General features: G+C 43.2%; 1 protein-coding gene across 15 annotated transcripts in view; it reads left to right on the forward strand.

Moving 5' to 3' along the window:
* Nbr (exonuclease mut-7 homolog) overlaps window positions 1-25,572 on the forward strand; it is an 85,094-nt gene that overhangs the window by 18,531 nt on the left and 40,991 nt on the right. For all 15 annotated transcript variants that reach the window (XM_067083755.1, XM_067083763.1, XM_067083752.1 and 12 more), the window contains exons 2-3: window positions 525-2,370; window positions 14,844-15,026. In XM_067083755.1, coding sequence (XP_066939856.1) covers window positions 532-2,370; window positions 14,844-15,026 — 2,022 coding nt within the window. In that variant the 5' untranslated portion in view covers window positions 525-531. The remainder of the gene's footprint in view (window positions 1-524; window positions 2,371-14,843; window positions 15,027-25,572) is intronic.

A 25,572-nucleotide genomic window follows, 5' to 3' on the forward strand; every position in this document is an offset into this window, starting at 1 on the left:
TTATTTTGAAAAGTCTAGTTCCTATCAAAGCACAAACCATGGTCTTACCACAAACTGGCAGCACAATGAACATAGGTGAATCAAGCATTCATGACACTCTTGTCAGTTAATGGTGTAAAGATCTGAGCTCAAAGAATAACAGAAGTCATAGAGTGGGTTTTGTTTCCTCTCTTTGGGACCATATTGGTGGTCTGGATAAGAGGCTTAGGCCTAAGATGCTACATACGTAGGACCTTACCTCTTAGGCCAGAGTACCAACACCTCTTGCTAGTACCAGCAAACACAAGACATGGTATTTTGGTTTGTATGCCTAGGAAACATACAATTACTTAAAAAATTGTTATATCTTCTAATTAAGCACCGTGTGTTAGTATTAATTGTATAAACTGATGTTTCATTCAGTCAGTAGTAAATTTAAAGATACTATATACACTATGTTAATGTTATTACAGTATTTTGTTTGACCAGTTGCTTGTATCTGAATCAGTTTTGTATAATTAATTTAGTAATATTTTTTTTTTTAGGAAACTGATGGAAATCATGGAAGTTGTAGAAAACTACACCAGCTGTTATATGGGACTCCAAAATCTTTGGAAAAATAACAAAAAGAAAGAGTTTGTCCAGGTCTTGCAGAAGAGTTTGTCATGTGCTCCTAATCCTTTCAAGTTAGCTTTGGTCTGTATAAAGCTTTGCCCAGATCTTTTTAAAAGCAAAAATAATGGAATGGCTGTTGCTGTTGCTTTAGAATTGCAGTCCTTCTTGAGTAAACAGGAAAAATGTTATTCAGGCTGCCTCACAGAAGAAATGCAAATAGATGTGTTCCACTTGGCAGTCAGGCAGAAGAATACTGGAATGATGAGAGTACTTACCAAAGTATATCAGCTGGGTGATGTACGAGAACAGCTTATTCCCACGCTTCATGCCATGATTGTTGAGCAACAGTACAAAGAAGTTTGTACTTTAGCAACATTACTTGACCTCCAAGAGCATTTTCCAACTCAGGAACTAATTGTACCTTTATTTTGCCTAGATCGTTTGTGTTTAGCAGATGAATTTTTAGCTTCTAGTCCAAAGCACCAGAAGGAGCTTGTAATATTTATTGACAGTGTAATAGGGAAAGAACCAGAAACATCTCTCATTTTAGAAAAATTTAATATCACTGATATTGGTAAATTCAAACCAAGTAAGGTACTGTGTAATGTCCTTGGCAGACTTTTAAAGAGATTTCAGCTGGACATGTCACTCTGTCCTCACTTGTACAAACGTCGTTCTGTTGGGGGATTGCGTTACTTATTTTATAAGTATTATATTGAGAAAGGCTTGCAGACAACGGCGTTTCATAGTTTGGTGGAAGATGCTGTAAAGGAAACCCCAGACTTGAAGTACACTTTAGTAAATCTCTTTTGTGAATACTGTGATCCTCATTCTGCTTTGCCATACATACACAAGTACCAAATGAAGTCTGAGAAATTACCACACAGTATCAGAGATGTCATGTTGGCTTGTCCCTCTTTAGACCAAGTCTATAGTTGTCAAATTGCTACAAAAGTTGCTCCAGAGGAGTGTTGGGATGAGGATGAAATTAGTTACCCACTAAGTATTTGTCAAGAAAATATTATTCTCATTGACAGCATGGAAGAATTTGAAAGGTGTATGATTGAAGTGAGTAAGAGTCCAGTTCTTGGATTAGACAGTGAATGGAAACCCACGTTTGGTATTGGAGCTGGTGAACAGGTTTCACTTATGCAGATAGCAACAGCAACTCATGCATATTTAATTGATATCATGTCTCTTCAGCCTCTTTTAGATAATAGTCATTGGTCACAATTGGGTAATATATTTACAGATGCCAACATCACGAAGCTTGGATATGGAATCAAGAGTGATTTTAAGATCTTGGCTAAATTGCATCCTGATTTGAAAAAATTGTTAACAACGCCTAAGAACATAATTGATTTTGACCAGACGAAAACAGTGTTATTAGAGCTTCTACCAGATATATTCTCATTTAACACTTCTGTTTACAAAGGTTTAAGTGATTTAGTATACCGATGTTTTGGTAAACCACTGAACAAAAGTGAACAGTTTTCAAATTGGGCCAATCGTCCTCTTTCTAGATCACAAAAACTTTATGCAGCATTAGATGCAGTTTGCCTAATGGACATATATGGTTATCTGAATGCCAAGTCACAGGAGCTAGGCTGTAGTGACTGGCAAAATTTGAAGATGAGTACTCCCCAACCGAACCCAAAGACTGTCAAGAAAAGCAAGAAAAAGGAACCAAGTCCAGATAAAACTTCTGTTGTTCAAAGGAGGCAAGGACCAATTGTAGCTAAGGATTTTCATGTAGTTTGTGATACTATGTTACAGGTTAGTAGTTATGTATACCAGTACATTAGTAGAGTACTGTGGTTAACTCATAATATCATATAAGTAAATAACTTACCAAGTAGTTACATAGCTAACTTATCTACCTTGTGCAGCAACTTTTTTTAATTTAGCGGCAGACCTTCTTTTGTTTGTTTGTTTACATGTAGGTGACAGCCCCGCCCACTGTTGGGAGAAAACAGGAACAACCTGGCAGCCGTTATCCAGTTTGTTTCTGCCGTGTGGTGTGTGTGAACCTCTCCATTTTGCGGCAGCTTTTTTGGATTTTCCTGTATTTCTTGTTTGGTGAAGTACAATTGTTTTGTTCTGGTTGCGCTTATGCTAGACAGCGTTTAGGCAGTTTATTTTTTGCAGGTTTTCTAGTTTTCTGTGAATTGCTTAGGATTAAGTCTGACTCTAGTAATTCTAGTATTTGCTGCTGTAGAGCATTTGGCTGCAAGTCTAGACTTATTAAAGCTTGTTACGATCCTCATACAATCTGTGGTAAGTGTAGGGGGCAAGAATGTAATGTTGATAAGACCTATAGAGAGTGTTCAACTTGGGAAACTAAACAGTGGGAGGTACTTAAATCTCAATTAGATATGCCAGCCGCGTATAAGGCGACTCAGTGCATAAGATGACCCACCGTTTTTCATGTAAAAATGTTGGTTTAGAGATATGTTCACCATGTAAGACAACCTCCAGTTTATTAAATTAAAAAGCACTATCAGCTGATGTAAGTAGAATGGGTAAAACCAGTATCTTCAAGATTTTAAAATGTTTGGCAAATCTCACCATTACGAAAAAATACTTTGGTATTCCCATAGGGAAAATATATGGTAAAAGTGGAATCCATTCATGCAGATATACTTCCAACTGGTATTACTCTACCGATAGTGACACCACAGGCATTGGGCATTTGTCATGATGTTTACCGTATATTTTCCCTTTAAAATTGGAAAGAACTCTGATATTAAGGATAACTGGGGAACTATTGATATCAAAGTCCTTCAATGTGATTATAAAATACTACCAAGAAAATATTGGCCTTTAGTAAACAACAATGCTTATAAGTGTCAATCTCTACTGGGAACTACAGACACGTCTATGTTTCAGTAAACAAGAAAGTTAGACTACTGCAGTTTACCCTTTGGGTAACTTCTTCAAATTATCTATCATGTTAAAAGGGCATTGTAAAATAAGTATCAATAACAAAATTGTCTAATATTACCTTTTAATAATGGTACAGTAGACCCCCGGTATTCGCTAGGGATGCCTAACCCCCCCCATAGCTAAAATCCACAAATACTTAAAACCCCTCTAAAGACACTTAGAACTGTCTATTTTGATAGTTCAAACATAAAAAAAAAACTAAAAATGCATATATCTGAGTATTTTAAAAGTTATATCACAAAAAGTGCATTTAGTCATGAAAATACAGTAATTAGTGAACATTTTTCAGTGAAAAATACCACAAATGGGCGAATTTTCCACGAATAATGTGTATATATATGTTCTGTAGAGAAATCCATGAATAGATGAGTCCGCAAACCATGAGAACACGAAGAGGGGGGCCGGGTTTACAGTACTCTGGAAAAAGCTAGTACTGTAACAAAATGAGAGCTCACTCATCGTAATGTCTGATTATGGTAATTGCCTATAGTAATTACTGTAATTACATTTATTTTGTTTATAGTATCAAAAGTTGTGTGCTAGTGATTCACTTGAGTTGCAACAGTTTTTACCATTGTTACAGTTTGTTTATTTTCAGTATCATTAATTGTGACAGTAGTTAACTATTGCCACAACTATTGACAGTTAAGGGTTAGCCTGTCATTAAAAATCTATGCAGGATTTAAGGTTTGCTTTTTATACTTGGGGAGGTTTTTTAAGGTTAAAAGGTTGCCTTATTCATCAGCATACAGTAAACCCCCGTATTCGTGGGGGTTGTGTACCCCCCCCCCACGAATAGCTAGAACCCGCAAATACTTAGAACCCTTATAAAAACACTTAGAACTGCCTATTTTGATAGTTCAAACACAAAAAAAAAAACTAAAAATGCTCATACAGGTATTATCCTACTTACGATAGGGTTAGTCCAAAAAAACCCATCGTTAGTTGGAAAAAACGTATCTCGAAAATAGCTTAGCCTACACTAGGGTGCTTGGTACCATGTATACATATATGGTACCCTACCCTACACTGTAAAGTATACTCTATACGTACACAGTATAGTAATTATTAATATCAGCTAATTCTGGAGGTTCATGCTGAGTGACTTATGATAATCCAATACAAAGAGAAATTGAATAACAAACAAGAATTAGCTTAGCCTACATTATACTGTACTCTATATTCACATACAATATTTTACAAACATCAACATAACGAATATGCCTCAAACATCAACATAACGAATATGCCTCTTTTCCATAGATCTTTTAAAATGTTATGCCTTAATTCACTGCACTGTAGCCATTAATATTGTATATATTCTTATATTGCTTTTGTATTATAAATTGCAATCAATGTTTTGGTTTGGAAGTCGTTTACGTGGTGTTTATTTCGACCTTTTAACTCAGTTCAGAGCGCTTTTCTTGCTTCCAGTTAGCGTAAATGAATCTCTAGGTACTTTATTTATATGGGGCAAGGTTATTTTTCGTTATGCTGTACGAAGTGTTTTTAAGTCGAAATATAACTTAAATATGTCTCATTGTGAAATTAATTTAGCTTTTTTTTTTTTTTGTTAATAGATGACGGCCGTTTTGGGGCGTTTTTGTGTAAAAAAACCAAGATTCTCTTCGCTATTTTCACTTGATTTCATCATAATACGAGCTTTATGTATTTATCGTTTATCGGCATAAAAATAGCAGTACAGGCAGTCCCTGGTTTAAGACGGGGTTCCGTTCTTACGCCGCGTCGTAAGCCGAAAATCATCGTAAACCGAAAAATCGTCAAAAATCGTCAAAAATCCTAAGAAAACCTGACTTTTAATGCTCTGGGTGTATTGAAAACGATGTAAACTGCATTTTTATTGAGTTTTTCATCAAAAAACCCTCCAAATTTTTACTATTCTGCTGTTTTGGAGCCATATTTCTTCCATCGGATCGGCGTACAACGCATTGTAACCCTGGAACATGCGTCGTAAACTGGGAAATAATTTCTGATGAATATATCTGAAAAGCGTCGTAACCTCGGAACGTCGTAAGCCGGACCCGTCGTAAACCGGGGACTGCCTGTAATGTGTTCTTTCATGCCCAGTAGTTTTGATTAAAATACTTTCCAATTTTAATTACTGTCGAGTTTCATCCATATTGCCCATGCACGATAATTTATAGTCATTAGTAGCTTGAACATTGTTTTCTCAGCTTCAGCTACAACTTGCAGCATAAATTTAGGAGTATATTTCCTTGCTGATCTTTTATCCATACTGAATAAGGGTATAATGTAAAAATATAAGTCTTATTCTACGTAACATCATTTGTACTATAACCTGCGGTAATTGTGTATTACCGTACGATGGTTGAAATACAAGCAAAAGGGCTGTTGTTATCTAATTCAGTGATAAACAAAACAGTTTCTCGGTCGGTTGTTTATGGCTGTACACATTTACGAAAGAGTATAACGTTATTAACAATACTTTTATCATTCTCTGTTACTCTTTTTAACTAGAGGATGGGATAAAGAGTTGGAGGAAAAGAAGCTGGTCTATTGTAATTTGGTTTCTCTCGCTGCCTGATTGTATGCTGCTGCCTGCACCTGCGTGAAATTTAAAAATATTTTATAAATATTGTCATATCGGTATTAATTGCTTATCCCATTGCAAAATCGAATTATTGTAAGGTGAACTATCATAACTGGAACACTACCTGAGTATGTTAATAGTTTTATCACAAAAAGTGCATTTAGATGAAATGAAAATACAGTAATTAGTGAACTCAGTGAAAAATACTGTAATGGGCGGACTTTTAGCGAATAATTCGTACATATATGTTCCATAGAGAAATCCACGAATGGGCGAGTCTGCGAATCGTGAGACCGCGAATACGGGGCTTTACTGCATACAGCAAGTTAGAGAGAGATAGAAGTACGGTGCAAGTGGAGGAGGCGGCTATCCTCCTGTCAGTTCTCCTATACCAAGGTCCCTGTTCTGCTCTCCCAAACCTGGGAGAAGACATACCAAAAGTCCAAGGGAGGCCGATGGGGTTTGCCCACGGGTGGTTGCCCTCTCAGCCACACCTGCTGTCCACTCCCAGGTGTTGGCAGACAGCCACTGGAAAGGCTTGTCCAAGGAGATACAGTAAACCCCCCATATTCGTGTTCTCACGATTCGTTGACTCACCGATTCGCGGGATTTTCTGTAGAACGTATCAATAAATTACATATGGAAAATTTGGCAATTCGTGGACTTTTTCGTTGGGAAATATTCACTACAGTAATTAGTGTATTTTGATGTTGTTTTCATGACTAAATACATTTTTAATAATAATAGTAATAATGATAATAATAATAATACTGTAAGATTATATAATACGTAACTCGAAGAGAGAGAAAAACTGGTTTTCTCCCCTCCATTTGGATGGACCTGACCTCATTAAAGCACAAATAGATGCTCAGAATTGATGCTATTGAAATATTAAAATTATATTAAAGTACTATTGAAATTATGTTAAAATGATATACTGTATAAGTGTTTCAGGATGATAGTATAAGCATTTTTAGAGGGTACATTTTATGATAAAATAATGATTTACGGTACGTACTAATTTTCAAATATTAATATTAAGTTTAATAAGATTAAATAACAACATTAAATAAAAATAATTCTCTCTCTCTCTCTCTCTCTCTCTCTCTCTCTCTCTCTCTCTCTCTCTCTCTCTCTCTCATATTTAGATGAGAGAATTTTTCCAACATGTAATATGTACATTTGTTTCTTTTGTATGATAAATAAATGATATACGTAATAAGTACTGATTTTCAAATATTAAGAATACTGTAATAAGATTAAATAATAATAATAATAATAATAATAATTTTCCATGCATTCGTGTAGTAAATTTTTTAACATTTTAAAAAAACAAATACTGGGAATGAGAAGCTCAAAGATTTCAATCTTTTGATATCATAAGCCATTATTCTCTCTCTCTCTCTCTCTCTCTCTCTCTCTCTCTCTCTCTCTCTCTCTCTCTCTCTCTCTCTCTCTCTCTCTCTCTCTCTCTCTCTCTCAGTATCTTTTCAGAAAAGATACTGTTTGTGTGTGTGTGTGTGTTCGTAATGTTTGAAAAATGTGGAGTACTGTAAAGGTATTACATCTTTGGAAGACAAAAAACAAACAAATTATTTTGTTGTTGGAGAGATTAAAGAGACAGTCTCTCTCTCTCTCTCTCTCTCTCTCTCTCTCTCTCTCTCTCTCTCTCTCTCTCTCTCTCTCTCTCTCTCTCTCCTCTCCAGCCAACCTTGTTGAATATAAGTCGAGGTGGTAACTCTCTTTCTCTGTTTTAGCTGGAAGGCTTAGAAGTAGCTATGTATATATTTTTAAGGGCACTAGTGTTTAAGATGACTTTGAAATTATTTTAATAATATCATTTCAAAGATTAATACAGTAACAGTAGGATAATAATCTAAGTTATCTTTGATGTAGGATGATACTTTAGTTATACATTTGGTATTTGAACTTTGAAGGTAGGCAGTTATAAGCCTTTTTAGAGAGGGGGTAGCAAGTATTCGTGGGTTATAACTATTCATGCGCGGTCTGGTACGCATCCCCTGCAAATGCAGGGAGTTTACTGTACATCCTATGTCCGCCAGCTCTTCAGACGACTACGATGTGGACAAGAAACGTCGCAAATATTATCCGGATTCTTTGCGGCCCCTTAAGCGCCCTGCTGGAGATCATGGTCGGTGTCCAGACCCTCTGCCTGTCAAGTGGTATAAGCAGACTCCGAGCAGTCCCAAACCATCTTGTAGTTTCTCCTTGGACTCTTCTGTTCCTGCCCCTGTCCATCAGCGCCAACCTGTGCCTCCCTGGAATAGTCTGGAGACCGTCTCACTTGAGTGCCCGGCATCCACTCCTGAGCACCCACATCTGGCTCCCAAACGCCTGGCGGCCCCCACTTGAATGCCCAGCACCCACTGTGCCCAGCTCCCTCTCTCGAGCGCCCAGCACCCGCCTGCTCCCAAGTGCCCAGCACCCACTCCTGAGTGCCTGGCACCTGCTCCTGAACCCCTAGCTCCCACCCCCAAGCCCCAGCACCCACTCCGGGCCAGCCATCCTCCTTTTTGTCCTAGGTCTCAATTTCCTACACTGTCTCCCATTAGACCCCAGCGTCGTCTACTTGCCTTTGGACCCTGATGAACCTGCTCTGGCTCCAATTGAACAACAATTGGCCCAGATTATGGACTTGCTTAAGAAAAGCTCCCACTCATAAACCTGCTCAGGATGACCACCTGTCACTATTTCCTTGGAAGAAGAGATTGGCCCAGAACCTGCTTCTCCTTTGGCATATACTGCTCTGCTGCAGTATTTGATGGCGAATTACCTTCCTTTTTCGCCCCAGCTGCTGCTCCTTCACCTGCCTCAATGTTCTTAATGAGGAACCAGCCGGATGACAAGCCACGCCTCCCCAGGATGGTTCTTTCATCCTGCTCTAATAAGTCTTTGAAGGAAATGGGAGACTGGCTTTCTGCCAAAAGAGAGCAAGGTAAAGCATCTTTCCCTTTTCTCTTTCTCGTCTTGTACGCAGAGGTAATCGTCCTGTGTGACTGGGGGAGGCTCCCAGTTTGGGAGTCGCTGCCTCCTCCCAAGGGGATTTCTTCGGTCTTATTGACCCGTCTCGTCGGTCTGCTTTCTCGTCAGCCAAAACCATGTTTACGTCCACAGAATTGGATCATCTGGTTAAGGACGTATTCATAGTACAGGCAGTCCCTGGTTATCGGCGGGCTAGGTTATCAGTGATCTGGTTTTTTGGCACTTGTCTAGTAACAAAAATTGGCAATTTTTGGTGCCGATTTCTGCTTATCAGTACCGATAATCATGTATTGGCGCCGATACATGCCTAACAGAGGTGTCCATAACCAAAAATCGGCGATTTTCGGTTATCGGTGATTTTCACTTATCTTCACGCCATCAGAACGGAACCCCTGCCGATAACTGGGGACCACCTGTTCAGTATTTGAAGTCCTCAGTCTCCTTGATTGGGTTGTGGGTGCATTGGAAGATCTTGTTTCGGATATCGCCTCTGACTGGCTTGGGGTTCTGTCCTGTTTGGACAAGGCTGCTAGAGATGGTTCTCTAGAGCTCTCTGCCCTCATTACTTTTGGGGTGTTGAAGAAACAAAAGCTCTTGTGTTCCTTTGTTTCTAAGGGAGTTACCCAGACCCAAAAGTCCGCATTGCTATTCTAGCCCCTGGCAAGAATCATCTCCTCCCTCAGGATGCTGTGAAAGAGATAGCATCGGACTTACAGAAGAAGAAAACTCAAGACTTGCTGACACAATCATCTTGGCATCCCAGGGACTCTTCTTTTCAAGCTAGGACCACCTCTCCCCTCCAGCGTCAGCCTTTTCGTGGAGGAAGATCTCGGGCGCCATTCAGGTCCCCTGCAAATGTCCGCTTTTCATCCAGAGCCATCAAAAAGAGCTCTTCCAAACCAGCACATAGGAAGTGAGAGAGAAGTCCTTCATGCGCCTGTACGGGCCAGACTACTCGAGTTTTTTGGAGAGGTGGCTGATAAGAGGAGCGGAGTCCTGGATTTGTTTCGAAGGCAGGCTACATCATTCTATTCTTGGAGGTCCTCCCCTTAGTCACCTCTCCCATCACATTGACAGCTTACTTGGTAGGCTCTGAGAGACATTCGACCTTATTGGAGGAAGTCTCCTCCCTCATACAGAAAAGGGCCATAGAGGAGGTTCAGGACACCAACTCGGAGGGATTTTATAATCATCTCTTTGTGGTACCAAAAGCATCTGGGGGTTGGAGACCGGTCCTAAATGTAACCGCCCTCAATCACATTGTCTTGAAGACAAAGTTCAAGATGGAGACAAACCACTCAGTCCTTGCATCCATTCACCAGGGCGACTGGATGGTAACCTTAGATATGCAAGGTGCTTACTTTCATATCCCCATTCATCCAAGTTCCAGAAAGTTATAAGGTTGTCTTCCAAGACAAAGTTTACCAGTTTCAGGCTCTTTGCTTTGGTCTTTCAACAGCCCCTCAAGTGTTGCTCTGCTATTGAAATGACTCAACGTAGTGGGGATATGTCAATCTTTACTTAGATGACTGGCTTCTCCGATCCGTGTTGAAGGACAAGTGCATGGAGGATACATGCAGGGTTCTTCTTCTGGCTCAGGAGCTGGGCCTTATAAATCTCCAGAAGTCCCAGTTGAGCCCTTCTCAAGAAGTCTTCTGTCTGGGAATGACACTGAACTCTTGGGTTTTCCATCCCCCAAGAGGATATCCAGCAGCCTTCAAACAGTCCGGGAGTTTCTAGCCCTATGGTCTTGGTCAGCTCAACAATGGGTGAGCCTATTGGGGACGCTGGCCTCCATGGAAATGTTCAACAGACTGGGCAGATTCCATATGAGAGTACTCCAGTTTTACCTGAAGGCCAGCTGGAACAGGAAGACACAGTCAGACAATCATGTTTTTCAGATCAGACCTGCAGTGGTGACTGTCAAAAGAAAGGCCGTTGGAAGGGAGTTCCCTTCATCCTCTGAACCCTGGCATAGACTTCTATTCTGACACCTTGGACATAGGTTTGGGAGCCCTGCTAAACAGTCAAGAGGTCTTGGGACATGGACTCCAGAACAACAGGACTTACATATCAATGTAAGAGAGCTGAAGGCAGTTCACCTTGGCCTTCAGAATTTTATGCATCTAGTCCACAACAACAGTTGTGGTGCACATGGACAATACCACGGACTTAGCCTACATCTCTAAACAAGGCGGTACACAGTCCTTCTCTCTCTCTGTCAAGCCGCAAGAAAATTACTGCTGTTGTCAGATCAAAATTGAGTTACTCTTATCACTCACTCTATCCAGGGAAAGTTGAATGTGGTGGTGGACAAGCTGAGCTGTCAAAAGCAGGTCCTTCCCACCGACTGGACCCTGGATCCTCTGATGTGTCTAGACATGTGGAAGTTATGGGGTAAGCCAATGATAGACCTGTTTGCCACCTCCAGGAAACATGGTCATCCTCTTGCTTTGCTCACCAATCCCAGATCCTCCTGCACTGGCCCCGGATTGGTTGAATCTGGACTACGCCCTCCCACCCTTCAGCATGATCAGGGAGGTATTGAACAAGTTCAAGACATACACCACAATGCAACCGTGACCCTCATAGCCCCTTTTTGGCCTCTGAGGGAGTGGTTCCTGGACCTCCTACAGTATGTCTGTTGGCGGACTACCCAAGGCTGTTCCCCCAAAAAGTATCACTACTCTGACAACCCCCCTTCAGAAGACACCACCAAGGGTTGTCTGCTCTCGCTCTGGCAGGCTTCAGACTGTCCATAAGCTTGTCAGAGCGAAGGACTTTTCAAGGGAAGCTTCAGAGGCTATTGCAAAGTGCAGAAGGAAATCTTCTAGCCTTGTCTATCAGGCCAAGTGGTCAGTCTTCTGATGGTGGTGCCACAACCGCAATGTCTCAACTTCTGAGACCACTTTGATTTAAATTGCAGATTTTCTTCTTTTTCCGAGGAATACCAAAAACTGTCTTCCTCTATCATTAAAGGCTATTGGGCAATGCTTAGTTCCATTTTCAAGCATAAAGGCCTGGTTTCTCTCATCGAACTCTGACATTAATAACCTGTTAAAGTCGTTTGAAACGCTGAAACAGAAAAGGAACAACACCTTGGTCTCGTGGAATCTGGATGTGGTCCTGAAATGGCTGACAGGCCCATCTTTTGAGCCCCTTTGCTCTGCCTCTCTTTGGAATCTGAAGCATAAAACTCTTCCTCTTTGCCTTAGCTGTGGCTAAGCGCATCAACAAAATACAAGCTATTGGCAAAAGAGTGGGCTTTTCTCAAGAGGATGCTGTTTGCTCCTTCACCTTAGGCTTTATGGCCAAGAATGAGGCACCGTCCAATCCCTGGCCTTGTTCATTCACTGTGAAGAACTTGTTGAAAATTCTTGGTCAGGAGGAGGAAGAGAGAGTACTGTGTCCAGTCAGGGCATTGAGATACTACCTGAATAGGACAGAAAAGATCAGGGGCCCATCTAGTAATCTTTGGTGTTCAGTAAGGAACCTATCTCGTCCTCTATCAAAGAATGCCTTGTTGTTGTTCTTAAGAGATTTAATTAGAGAAGCACATTCCCAGATCCAGGAGGACATTTTACCAAATTTTAAAGTGAGAGCACACGATATCAGAGTTATATCTTGGCCTTTAGATATAACATATACTTGACCTCCATTATCCAGTCTACCTACTGGAGGTGCAGGTCCAATTTTGCTTCTCACTACTTGAAGAAAGTAGAAACGGTGTTTAATGATTGCAGTACCTTGGGTTCGTTATCAGTGGTTGGCATGGTATTGGGTGGGGAATCATAGGAAGCACACTTTTTCTCCTACTATCTTTTCATCTTGGTGTAGGGCTTTCAGGTTTTGGGGGGTACAAGGTATCTGGAGTATCTACCATTCTTAGTGGATAGGTTGTAGTTTTTAACAAGTTTTTCAAAGTAGGTGACGGCTTTGTTTTTTTTTTTTTTTTATGTTGGTACTGCGCCCAGGGCAAGGGCACTTTATTGTATGCTTTGTTAGACATCAGGCATATCCTCAGCTACAAAACTCCCTCTGAAGTAGAGGCTCTCCACGGCTGCACAGCCATGCCACTGTGGGTTAAGGTGAGCACCAACCAGAGACAGTATTCACCTGCAGTAGCTCTCTTACCAGCTAAGGAAACAACAAGCATCGCATACAATGCTGGCAGATTTTTCTATTTCAAATTCATTATCATGCTTTAATGTTTTGAGTAGACTATGTCCAAATATCCCACTCCATTCATTGTGGGATTCAGCTATGTAATTTCTTGGTGAGTTACTATATATGAAAATGACATTTTTGTAATAAAATTAAGTTTTATATACACTTACCAAGTAATTACAGACAGAGCCCACCCTCCTCCCCTCTTATGGACATGAGGGCACAAACAAATTGGATAATGGCAGCCAGGTTGTTCCTGTTTCCCCCTGGCTGTCACTTACATGTAAACAAACAAACAAAAGAAGCATTACTGGTAAGTTAAAAAAAAGTTGCCGCATGAGGTAGATACATTAGCTATGTAATTACTTGGTAAGTACAGGAGAACCCCAGTCCTTAACCGTACCAGAACTCTACATAATTGGATTTCGACACGAAATGTTGAGTAAATTTTGCGTCGGAGCTCGACGGAATCCGACCCAATGACTCATGTTATGTTTGTAAAAAAAAAAAAAGTTTCGGTCGTCCGCCACTAGTTGGTGTTGTAGGTAACGTTCTTCCCACGCATATTTAAAAGCGTTTAAAGCCCACACACGCTGCTGCTGCTGCTGCTGCTGTTTGGAGAAGTACACGCTTGTACAGGTATATCATAATTTTTTGGCTTTCTGCACTGAATTTTCATCCAGTCATGGGTCCCAATATGTTAGGGTATCATAATATTTATTGAAAGATGTTTTACAGTGATTTTGTACACTATTCCAGTAGACTCTCTATGAAATTTACCATAAATACTGAACGTAAACAACGTTTATGTAATTAGTACAGCGATACACCACCAGGGTGGCACTTAGGTTTGTTTATATCTGTTCATGCCACAAGATGCCAACGTAACTTAGGAAATTTTTCTTAATTTTATGGTAACAGACATAGTAATTTGGCTTATAAATACTATATTATTAATTTACTGTAATAATCAGGCTTGTTTTTCAATATTATTATTAACAACAGTTTTGCGTGTACCAGTTACAGTACATTCTGGTAGTGTCTATAGGCTACCTAGCCTAGCCTATAGCACTCAGTCTACCATCGGTTATACGGCCGCATTGACTGTAGGCCAATTTCTTTGATACAGTATGCATTTAAAAATGTAAAAAGTGCTTCGGATACAGTAAGTTCTTTAGCTCTGAACGTATTTAATTGCAATTTAAATTGTGTAATGTTTTGTATAAAAAGGCAAGGTTGGGGTAATGACTGGTGGTCATTAATGGATTAATCCATTTTCAGTTATTTCTTATGGGAGAAATTGATTCAGAATTCGACTAAATCGAATCTCGACGCTTCTTCTGGAACGGATTAGCATCAAGGACCGGGGCTCTACTGTATATATAAAACTTGATTTTAATGTGAAAATGTCATGTAGTACTGTCATGCATTGCCATTTTTCACTAAACATAGAGTACTTGATTTTACTAGCATAGAGAATACAAAACTATAGTATTTGTGTAAAATGGTATACCATAGTACAGTTTTAAGAAATGAAAGTAAATTTTTACTAATGTTTCAGGGTTTAGCAAAGAAGTTGCGTCTTTGTGGGATTGATGCTGTTGCATTGGAAAATGATCAGACCTCTGATGATTGCATCGACTTTTATGAAAAAGAAAGACGGTACGTCCTCAGCAGAGGGACTGCATATAGACGTTTAGTCAAGTACATTCCAGCAGAGTATATTTGTCACGTTGAAAGTGAGGTAAGTTTCGCCTTAAACAAGTTTTTATGTTGTTTAAGTTTTATTGCATATTTTAGTCTGTTGGCGAAAGATATTATAAATGTAAATTGTTTAAATAAAACTACAGATAGTCCCTGATTATTGGCGGGGGTTCTGTTCTGGTGGTGTGATAACCGAAAATTGGCGATTTTTGGCACTTTTTCAGCGATTTTCAGTGCTTATCGGTGTCTCTGTTAGGTATGTGTCAGCGCCAACACCCAATTAATGGCACTGATAAGTGGAAATCAGCAATTATCGGTGCTGAAAATTTCCGATTTTCGTCGCTAGACAAGTGCCGTAACACCGGATTGCTGCTGATAACCAGGGACTGCGTATACTAAATATTCATCTAGCCTTATCTTTACTGATGAATCAAAGAATTTCAGTTATACCTGGTTGTGTTGGGCTCTCTGTTTTCTACTTTTTCATTTGCATGTGGCTTGAATGAGTTTCCTGTTTTCCAGTCGTTCTTTACTTTGCAGCCATTGTAAGAGGATATCTTATCAGAATGGTACCATTTGAATGGATTTTATACCAAGAATTTATAGTCTGTTATTGAATTGTTGTTTTTTTATAATGGTATCATCTGAGAGTTGACCCTTAAGGGACGGCATAATTTATCAATGTGCAGCACCCTAGACCGGGGAAACTTTGAGGTCGGCAAAATAAAAAAAAATAACATAAATGGAAAGAGAATGACACGTATATTCACACTATATAAATAAAAAAATTCTAAAAATTTTCCCTACCTTCCACGAGAAGTTGAAATACAACCCCTTGTGGGGCCTCATTTACAAGACAATCGTAAATTTTACCAACTTATATGTTTTTTCTAATAAATAAATTCATTGTATTTTGTAAAATTATTATTACTGCTCACACAATATCAAAACAGATAAGAAATAAAAGCAGTAACAGATTTTTTGCATATTTGTTGTGAAATATTCACATAAATTTATGAGAAGTAAGATTCAGTAACTTTTTTTTACTTATACATGCTTTTTCTAATAATTCTTTGCAATTTTCTTTGTAAAATTATATTTACAACCGACATACTATCGTAAGAGACAAAACAAAAACAACAGCAACCCCTTCGTATATTTACAAGCAACTTTACAAAAAGACTCGTGTGAGAGAGAGAGATGCAGTACTTTCCCCCTTAAAGTCACAAGCATTACTGATACTGGCCTAACTCTCACGTCTCTATAAAAGTTGCCATTAGTTAATTTATAACATATAGAAGTATTGCACCTTTGTGTCGAATCATTATTACCATAACAGTGGTGCGTAATTCTGCTTCACACTGAAGCTCAATCCATCCACCTCCCCAAACCTGTTTTACTTCACACTGAGGCTCAATCCGTCCACTAAGGGTTAATATTTGTGGAGTAAATGATTGCTCGAATGGATTTTTTCCAGTTAAAATATACCCATAGAAATAATTTTATCAGCCAGACATGTGATTTAGACAAGAGACATAAGGATATGGAGAAAAAGTGTAGATGAGGATATGTTTGTTGAGGATCTTATACTAATTAACTCTTTCTTTGTCAATCCTCTTTGGAGGTTGAACAAGGTGGGGTGCTTCTTTAGAGTTTACATTGGGAGGCATACCATAGCAAAAATCTCAGTCATTCTGAGGTGGTAGAGAATTTTCTTAAGAGTTTCCTAAGGGTGTTGACATTTCAGCTGTCTAGTTGGCTTTCTTTTGAAATAGAATGTGCTCATCAGTCTTTATATATAGGTATCCAGGTTGCTGGTGGGAAAAGAGCTAAATTTTGATTGGCTGGTAGGAGGTTAATGCCCCTTAGTTGTATCTATCTCCACATGTGGATGTTGGAGACAGGGAGGTCTTTCACTTCAGATGGAGGCAGCTGATTAGTCTGCTTACTCAGGTCAGGAGTGCCAGGGGCCAGTATTCTGTGTTCCACCATCAGGAGGAGGAGTATTTCCTGGGTGCTATTAAGGCTAGGCCTTTCCTTTTCTGTGTGCAGAGCTTCCAAGAGGTGAAGATGGTGATGGTCTGTTGATAATCTCGTTGGGAATTACTGTATATCGCTTCATTTTATTTAATATTATGAGCATACTTAGCATGATTATGTATGATGCTTTCCATAAACTGATTGAGTTTTGGTGATGCATATTAGTTATCTGTGAATATGTGGTGGCCTTTGCCAAAAAAATTATGCATCATACATGCAACCCCACACTCGGTTGTTCCTACACGTTATACAAACCATCGGTCCTTTACATTAGGAATTACTTACAGTGCAGCTGGAAATGGCCGTTGAACTTTCAAACAAGGTGGGTAAGCAGGTAACTACTGTCCGTTAGGTGGGTAGTCCCGCCTGCTGGATGGAAACATTCCAATTTGCTTTCGTCCGCAGATGTGTGCTCGTCCCTCTCTGCCCTGACTGTCATTGAGCTGTTTTTCCAGGTGGGATCTTTCTTTTTCCTTGTGTGTCTGCTTATTTGTGTGTTCATAGTATGCAAGCTCACGAAAGTAAGCCCCGTAAGCCCTCCTTCCCCCAGCATGTGAGTCCTGGGGTGGGCGGGAAGAATTGTAGTAGTTTTCGTTCAAATGTTGATGTTGATCTGCATGCCCTTTGCTCCTCTTGCAGGGGGCTTGTGTGTATCAGAAGTTCTACCTGTGCTGAGTGTTGCTCCTGGTTGGCTGAGCAGTGGGCGAAGTTTGAAGGGAGGAAACAGTACCAGAGGAAGCCTCCGAAGGTGTCGTCTTAGGGTTATATGCCCCCCACACCTCCCTTGGTGTCTAACCCTTCGTCCTCGTTCTCTCTCCTGACAAACTTCCTCTTCTGGCTGCCTCTCCTTTGGAAGAGGACTCCCCTTTGTCGTCTTTGTTCGCTTTGTCGGGCGTGGGAGGACGGCAGGGGGTGGATCAGGGTGACCTCCCTTTGTGGTCTCTCTTCGGCGGGGTGGGGGGGACTTTTACCCCAGAGCGAGAGGAGGCTCCTCCCACTAACCCGACTTTTTCTTTCAGCATGGCGGTTACTCTCCACACTGAGCAGGCGACTGACGTAGACGCAGCCTGTCATTCCCGGGTCTGTCTGGCATATCATCATTGCAGGGTCTCTTTTCATGCCGGGTGGCTGCTCCTGTGGTAACCCACGCTGCCACTACCCCTACCACCAGCACTGACAACAGCCTTCGCCAAGATGCCGGTAACCACCTCGTCTCATCTGGGGACCCAGGTGATCGCTTTACCGGCATCCCAGCAGGCATCCCAGCACTTAGTGCCTCTGCCTTCAGGCTTCTCCGTGGCCCCACTGTCCCAGGCCAGACCCTTGATGATAGTGACCTCCACCGTGTCCCATCTGATGGTTCCTGCTCCTGCTGCTCCTAGCTCTGTTGGCTCCTGGGCTGTCCTGGCTGCTCCGCTTACCCCAGCTATCCCAGTCGTTCCTCCTGGCTTCCCTGCCTCCTGGGCGGTCCTGGCTGCTCCATCTGCCTTAGCTATCCTAGTTGCCCCAGTCGCTGTTCCTATCATCCCTGGTTTAAGGGCTGTCCTTGCTGCCCTGGCTGCCCCTGTCACTGCTCATGTAGACAATGTTCCTGCTACCTGGGTCGCTCCCACTACCTTGGCCACCCTGGCTGCTCCTGTGACATCTGCTGCTCCCTCCTGGATGGGGGATTTGGCCACCATCCTGAAGATGACGAAGAAGTCGAAGGAGATATCTCAGAAGGTGTCATCTTTGTCTTCGTCATCGTCGTCTGCTACCTCCTCCCCTCTCCCAAGGCTCGTCAGTTGAAGAAGAAGAGGAATGCTGCCTCTCCCCCCACCCCCCCAAGAAATCCCATCCTGGGACTTCTAAGGGGCTGTCTCCCTCCACAGGGGAAGCAGTGGAATCTCTCGGCTCTTCCCCGCCTGCGGGTCAGAACTGAATCGCTCACCCCTGGATCTAGTGTTTCGAGGAGCAGCGGACATGCAGACTTTGGTTTGCGCATCCGATGCCAGTCCTGAGAAGTCTCTTCAAAGGCTGGCACTGTGTCAGACGCTCGTTTGCGAGTTGCTCCGAGTACCCAGGTCTCTAAGGAGACTCGGGTATCCCGGACTGGTGCCGGAAAATCTGCTCAAAATACCAATTCAGGCATAGGACGAGAAAGAGCCAAGACATGCAGGTGTTTCGGCTCTGCCTGCTGGCACTTCTTCCGGTGCCAAGCCAGGTTCCCAGGCTGGTGCTTCGGTTTCTCGGGTCCGAGTATCTGGAGAAACAGACGAGGTCCCTTGTAGTCTTCCCGTGAGGTTCCGGCTTCGAAGAAGACTTGGGCCCGTCAAGAGGACATTGCGAGTTCTCGCCAGCGAGCGTCGTGTTCGACTCCACCAAGTCCCCGATTGTGTTCGCGTGATCGGCCTGGCTTATTCAAGTTGAGCACTCAACTCGGCTCATGTGAACCGCTATGCTCTTTTTGGAACAGTGTTTCACAGAGGTGAAAGTGCTCTCCTGGACCCTGGTTGCTGTTATCACCATGGGTTGATGACTGCTCTTGGCCCGCCCTTCCTGCTGGTTCCACTAGCAGGGCTGGCGGGGGTGCCCGATCCTTCTCACCTGTGCCCTCTACCTCCTGGGGTTTCCTTGGGAGGTGTGAGTTGGATAGGAGGAACTCTGGAGAGTCCTTTCCCCAGAGTTCAACTACAAAGGTGTATGTTTCTGGCTCGGTTCTTGGATCGACCAGGTCGTATGCCCATGTAGTACAGGAAGAATCCAAGGGGTCTGCCGAGGTTCTCCTTCTTGCCAGGAGAGTAGATCGGGAGGACTGCACCTTGGAAGGACTCAAGGGTCCTATCCCCCAGGATGCAGAGGACTTTTGCAAAGGTCATTGTGCTGATTTTTCAGCACAATGACCTTGGGGAAGGAACCATGGCCTCGTCTGTGGATCGTCCTTCGTGCCTTGAATCCTTCTGCGGTCCGAAAAAGGAACCCAAGGTTTCTTTGGGACTGCCGTGGTCCACAATTGCCCAGGTGTTTCACGATGAAGTGAATAATCTTGTTTCTGGGCAGAAGAATTCACTTTGATCAAACCGCTTGGACAAGCTGCTTCCTCCTGTGCCTCGACGGAAGCGCTTTTATGTGCCCTTGGAGAGAGCATTGCTGACCAAACAGGTTGACCCGGACCTAGTGCGTCTAGGCCTGGGACCCTCACTGCAGAATCTTACTTCAGAAGGAATCTCTATTTTGCAGCAAGAAGCAGCAACCCTGGAGGCCACCCCCATGGCAGCTCTTCAGGCAGTCTCCTGGTTGGATCTGTGGTCCTACACAGTATCCAAAGTGGCTGCCTCCTCGGGTGCTGTCATTCCTGGGGAGGACTCCGCTTTCGGGAGTCTGTACCAGTCTGGAGGTAGAGCCATCTCTTACCTAGCCCACCAGACGGCAAACCTGTGTGCAAACCTGGTGCCAAAGAGAAAGGATGCTGTCCTGTAGGTCCCAAATCAGCAGTGACCCTGTGGAAGGACCATTGCTGGATTCTGCCTCTCTTCCCTTGAGAGTTGGTAGTGGCTGTGGTGGACAAGTGTCGGACCGAAGACAGCAACCGCCTTGTCCATCAGAAAGTGGCCGAAACCTCCGGGTCTTTGCGCTCCACTGAGGCCTGGCCTTCGGGCTGGGCTATTACTTCCTCGGCCCCCAAGAAGACCCAGATTTTGAAGGGTGCTCATGGGAACACCCAGCTGCCTTCTTCCTCTGGAAAGGGCATGCAGTTGCGCCCCTTTCAGCCCTCTTTCCAGTCTGGAAAAGGGACAAGGTGAAGAAGAAGGGGAAACGTTAGGGGCGGCGTTCCCCTCCAGCTGCTGCCAGTGGTGGGAAGGGTGCCTATCAAGCCATTGGGCAACGTGGCAGCGATACAGAGTTTAGACCTGGGTAGTGGAAGTCCTTCAGGAGGGATATCTACTCCCTTTCGAGTCTCAGCCATCCCTTACCAACTCTCTGGTCTGTCTCCTTACCTACGTTCCTGGTTTGCCGAAGGATCTCTCGCACTCAAGCAAGAGGTGCAAGCCATGCTGAGCAAGGGCGCTGTGGCAGTTGTGTCGGATCAGTCCCCAGGCTTTTACAGCCATCTCTTTCTCATAGAGAAAACTTGAGGGGGCTGGAGACTGGTCATAGACCTCTCTCCCCTGAACCAATTCATTCACCAGACTTGGTTCACAATGGAGATGGCTCGTTCCATGCTCGCCTCCATCAGGGAGAACGGCTTCATGCTTATGGTGGACCTGAAGGATGCGTATTTCCAAAATACCCATCCATCCATCCTTCTGCAAGTACGTTCGCTTTATCCTTGGGGAGATGGTGTTCCATTTCAGGGCACTCTGTTTTGGACTCTCAACCACTCCCCAGGTGTTCACACAAGTGTTCACCTTAGTGTCAGCTCGGGCCCATTCGCAAAGGATACGTCTATTGAGGTATCTCGACGATTGGCTAATCCTGGCAAGCTCTTGCTTGCAGTTGCTTCAGGACAGGGATCGGTTCCTCGAGTTTTGCCACAATCTAGGGATTGTAGTAAATCTCATGAAGTCAGATCTCATCCCTAAGCAGAGGGTAAAGTACTGGGACATGCTTATAGATATGGTAGCAGCAAGAGTCCTCCCCTCGGACTCTTGTATCAACAGGTTCAGGAAGGCAGCACAGCTGTTCCTGTCTCGACCGGAGCAGCCAGCTTGGCAATGGCAAGTAGTCATCGGTCACCTGTCGTCGTTGGAGAAGTTGGTCCCTCATGGGCGTCTGCACCTTCAGTTCCTGCAGTGGTGACTGAAGGAGTACTGGTCCCAGTCTCAAGACCCTCAGTCCTTTCTCATCCCTCTCTTGGGGGAAGTGTGAGAAAGGACCTAGACTAATGGATGGATGACAGGAACCTCTTAATAGGAGTATGCCTGCATACTCCCCCTCTGGACATGCTTCTGTTCTCGGACGCATTGACCGAGGGATGGGGCGCACACCTGGAGGAGTTGCTGACTTCAGGAGTGTGGCACTGAGATGGCAAGCACCTTCACATCAAGATCCTGGAATTCAAGGTGGCCTTCTTGGCTCTCCAAGAGTTTCAGGATCAAGTGATGGGACACTCCATGGTTTTGATGAGCGACAACACCATGTTAGTGGCATATGTCAACAAGCAAGGGGGCCTGGTGCCCCTTCCACTTCATCAGTTGACAATGCAGGTGCAAGAGTGGGCGCTGGTTCACTCGGTAGAGCTGTCACCCAAGTATGTTCCAGGCAAGAGGACTGTAGTGGCAGACAAGCTCAGCTGTCAGAATCAGGTGATAGGGACAGTGGTCCCTTCACCCAAACATCACAGAAAGGTTGTTCATTCTCTGGGGTCGTCCAGTCATAGGTCTGTTCGCCACCCAGCACAACAGGAAATTTCAGGTCTTCTGCTCGGTTGTGCTGAACCCATGGGCCGCTGCGGAGGATACGTTCCAACACCTGTGGGACAACCTCGATGTCTACGCCTTTCCTCTCTTTTGTCTGAATTACAAAGTGATCAGCCTAGTGTTGATCACCCCAAATCTAAGGATTATTCTGGTGGCTCCCAAATGGCCTCAGGCTTTTTGGTATCCTGCCCTACTAGCTCTTCTTTCTGAGGCATTGAGAGAGATCCCTCCCTGGCCCAACCTACTGTGTCAACCCCATGTGGAGCGGTATCACCAGGCAGTGCAGTCCCTGTGTCTTCATGGCTGGTGGTTATCCAGCATCTCCTGCAAGCGAGAGGCTTTTCGTGCCATACAGCAACGGAGGTGGCTGGACACCTCAGGCAGTCCTCTGCAGCCATATACCAGGGAAAGTGGGCCGTTTTCTGTGTTTGGTGTCATAGACGGGATATCTCTCCGGTCAGAGCTGCTGTTCAGAAGATCGTGGACTTCCTCTTCTTTCTTTGCCAAGAGAAGCTTCTCTCCGTTTCAGCTGTAAAAGGCTGCAGGGCCACACTCGGCCTAGCCTTGCGGCTGAAAGGAATAAATATCTCCTCTTTCGAGATTTTTCTATTGATGAGAAGCTTCGAAAGGTCTTGCCTGCCCAGGGACCTCGGGCCCCCTGCGTGGGATGTGATTCTCGTTCTAAGGAGCCTGACTCATGCAACGTACGAGCCTTTATGAGAGTCATCAGACAGGGATCTGGCCCTCAAGACCACTTTCCTGCTTGCCCTGGCATCAGCAAAGAGGGTGGGAGAACTTCACAGAATTTTCTTTGATGTTAAACACTCAAGGGGATGGGGGTCAGATACGCTTGATTTCGTCCTGTACTTTGTATCGAGGACTTCACGATCCTCTCCCTAGAGGACTTCGCAGGTAATGACCCAGACGAGATGCTACTGTGTCCTGTTAGAGTGGTGCTGCACTACTGAAGAGAATTCACCATCTCCGGCCTGAGTTTCGACAACTCTTCGATAGCGCTGGCTCGACCAAGAAAGAGGTGTCCAAGAACACAATTTCTTTCTGGCTTTGTGAGACAATTAGGAGAGTGTACTCTGCTACTGGAGGAAATGATGCCGCTACCTTCTGCCCAAAAGCTCACGAAGGCCAGAGCATTGGTCCGGCCCTCATATTCCGTAAGAACCTGATGGTTTCTCACGTATTGAAAGCGGGGTGTGGTCTCAACAGACCACCTTCACTTCTTTCTACCTTCGGGACATTGCCACAAGTCCTTGGACATCTTTTCCTTTGGGAACTGTGGTGGCTGCTCAACAAGTTGTAGAACTTACCCAGCTCTTCTAATGGGATAAGGTTGCATCTTGCCTAAGATATGCAGTTGTGGATGCAAGAATGAGTGTGGGAGTGACTGGCCTCTCCTTCTTCTCTTCATCCTGGCTCTCTTCCGGCGGGCAGAGAGCAGATTCGAGTCGTTACAGAGGGGTCAATGCTTCCACTATATTTCCTTTCAGGACTACAGACGCAAACCCTCACCTTCTGCTAACAAGGGGAGGAAGGAGGTCGTGACAATAAGACAAACCTGATACTGTTATTTGCCTTACAGTCGCCGACTTTTAAGGTTCATCCTAGCCTATTTTGTATGAAATGCCGCCTCCCTCATTCATATGAAAAGGTCCAGAAGTCAGACAATTGATCTAGAGTTTCTTACAACCCGATAAATTTGTCAGAGGCAGGTTTCCCTTCCTCGCTATGTCGACCAGGAAGGGAACCCAGGTGGGGCAAACTCCAATCAGTTTTAGAGACTGACTCAGATTCCTCCCTTCAACCAGTGAGTCTTCCTAATGTAAACGACCGATGGTTTGTATATCGTATAGGAACAAATCACAATTTTTTATTTTTTTAAAGTAAAATGTATTTTCCTAACTGAACAAACCTGAGGCCCTTTACATTACATTTTCATGCCTGCCTCATGCCACTCCTCAATCTGACACCTGGGCCGAAAGGCAAATTGGAATGTTTACATCCGGGCAGGCGGGACTCCCGTCTACCAGACGGTAGTTAACTACCTAACCACCTTGTTTGAAAGTTCAACGGCCATTTCCAGCTGTGCTGTAAGTAATTCCTAATGTAAAGGTCCTCAGGTTTGTATAGTTACTAAAACTACAATTTACTTTAAAAAATTATGATATTTTGAAAAATCATTAGCAGTCTCCATTTTTCCTGTGTATATTTGACACTGGCAAGTAAAGCCAGTTCCATCAACCAGTTTGAAAAATCATTACAGGCAGTTCCTGGTTATTGGCAGCCTTGGTTATTGGCGGTCCGGTTTTATGGCACTTGTCTAGCGACGACAATAACTGGATTTTCAACACCGATTCCCGGTTATTGGCACCGATCCCCAGTTTTCAGCGGTGCCGATCCTTGGTTATCGGCGCCAATAACTGGATATCAGCACCGATAACCAGGAATTCTCTTAAATAAGGAATACTCTTAAATAAGAGGCTCTGGTTTGTATGCCAAAGGAGAACTAAAAATGCTTAGAAAATTTCTGACTTTTAGTGCCATCCACCATTACTGAAGCTCTGCATGATTTAGGTTGGCAAGGAAAAGTTGGTGCCCTGTAGGAAGGCCAAGAGTGATCTGGGCATGCTTATTAAAGTCTTTTTTCTTCAATATTTATGAAGTTGATGCAACTGGAGAGCTGTTTACATGGAACAAAACTCTCTCTGATTTATTGGTTTTTATAAAAATCATATTGTAAAAGCATTGTTTTTGGAAGGTGTGCTTTTGTTGTGATGGCAAAGTCTCAGGTTTGAGAACATTGGTTATATTAATAACTACCTGATTTAGGGTAACTCTGTTTAGCTCCTGAAATGCCTCAGTTGTTCCAAGTAGCAAAACAGATACTCCAGTTAAATTTAAAAAAATAGTATGGGGAGGACATTTCGTACCCATGCAATTACCCATTGACAAATAATTCAGTTAACCCTCACAAGCCAGGCTAAATACAGTGTGTGACTGACTTACGGCGTGGGATCCGTTCCAGCACTGTGCCGTAAGTGGGCATTTTGCCTTTAATGGCGGTTACGGCACCGTAGCATGATGTTGCATCAAGTTACAGTGCCTTAAGCACCATTAAACACAGGGCTACTG

The sequence above is a fragment of the Macrobrachium rosenbergii genome, chromosome 41 (assembly GCF_040412425.1).
Source record: "Macrobrachium rosenbergii isolate ZJJX-2024 chromosome 41, ASM4041242v1, whole genome shotgun sequence".
NCBI lineage: Eukaryota > Metazoa > Arthropoda > Malacostraca > Decapoda > Palaemonidae > Macrobrachium > Macrobrachium rosenbergii.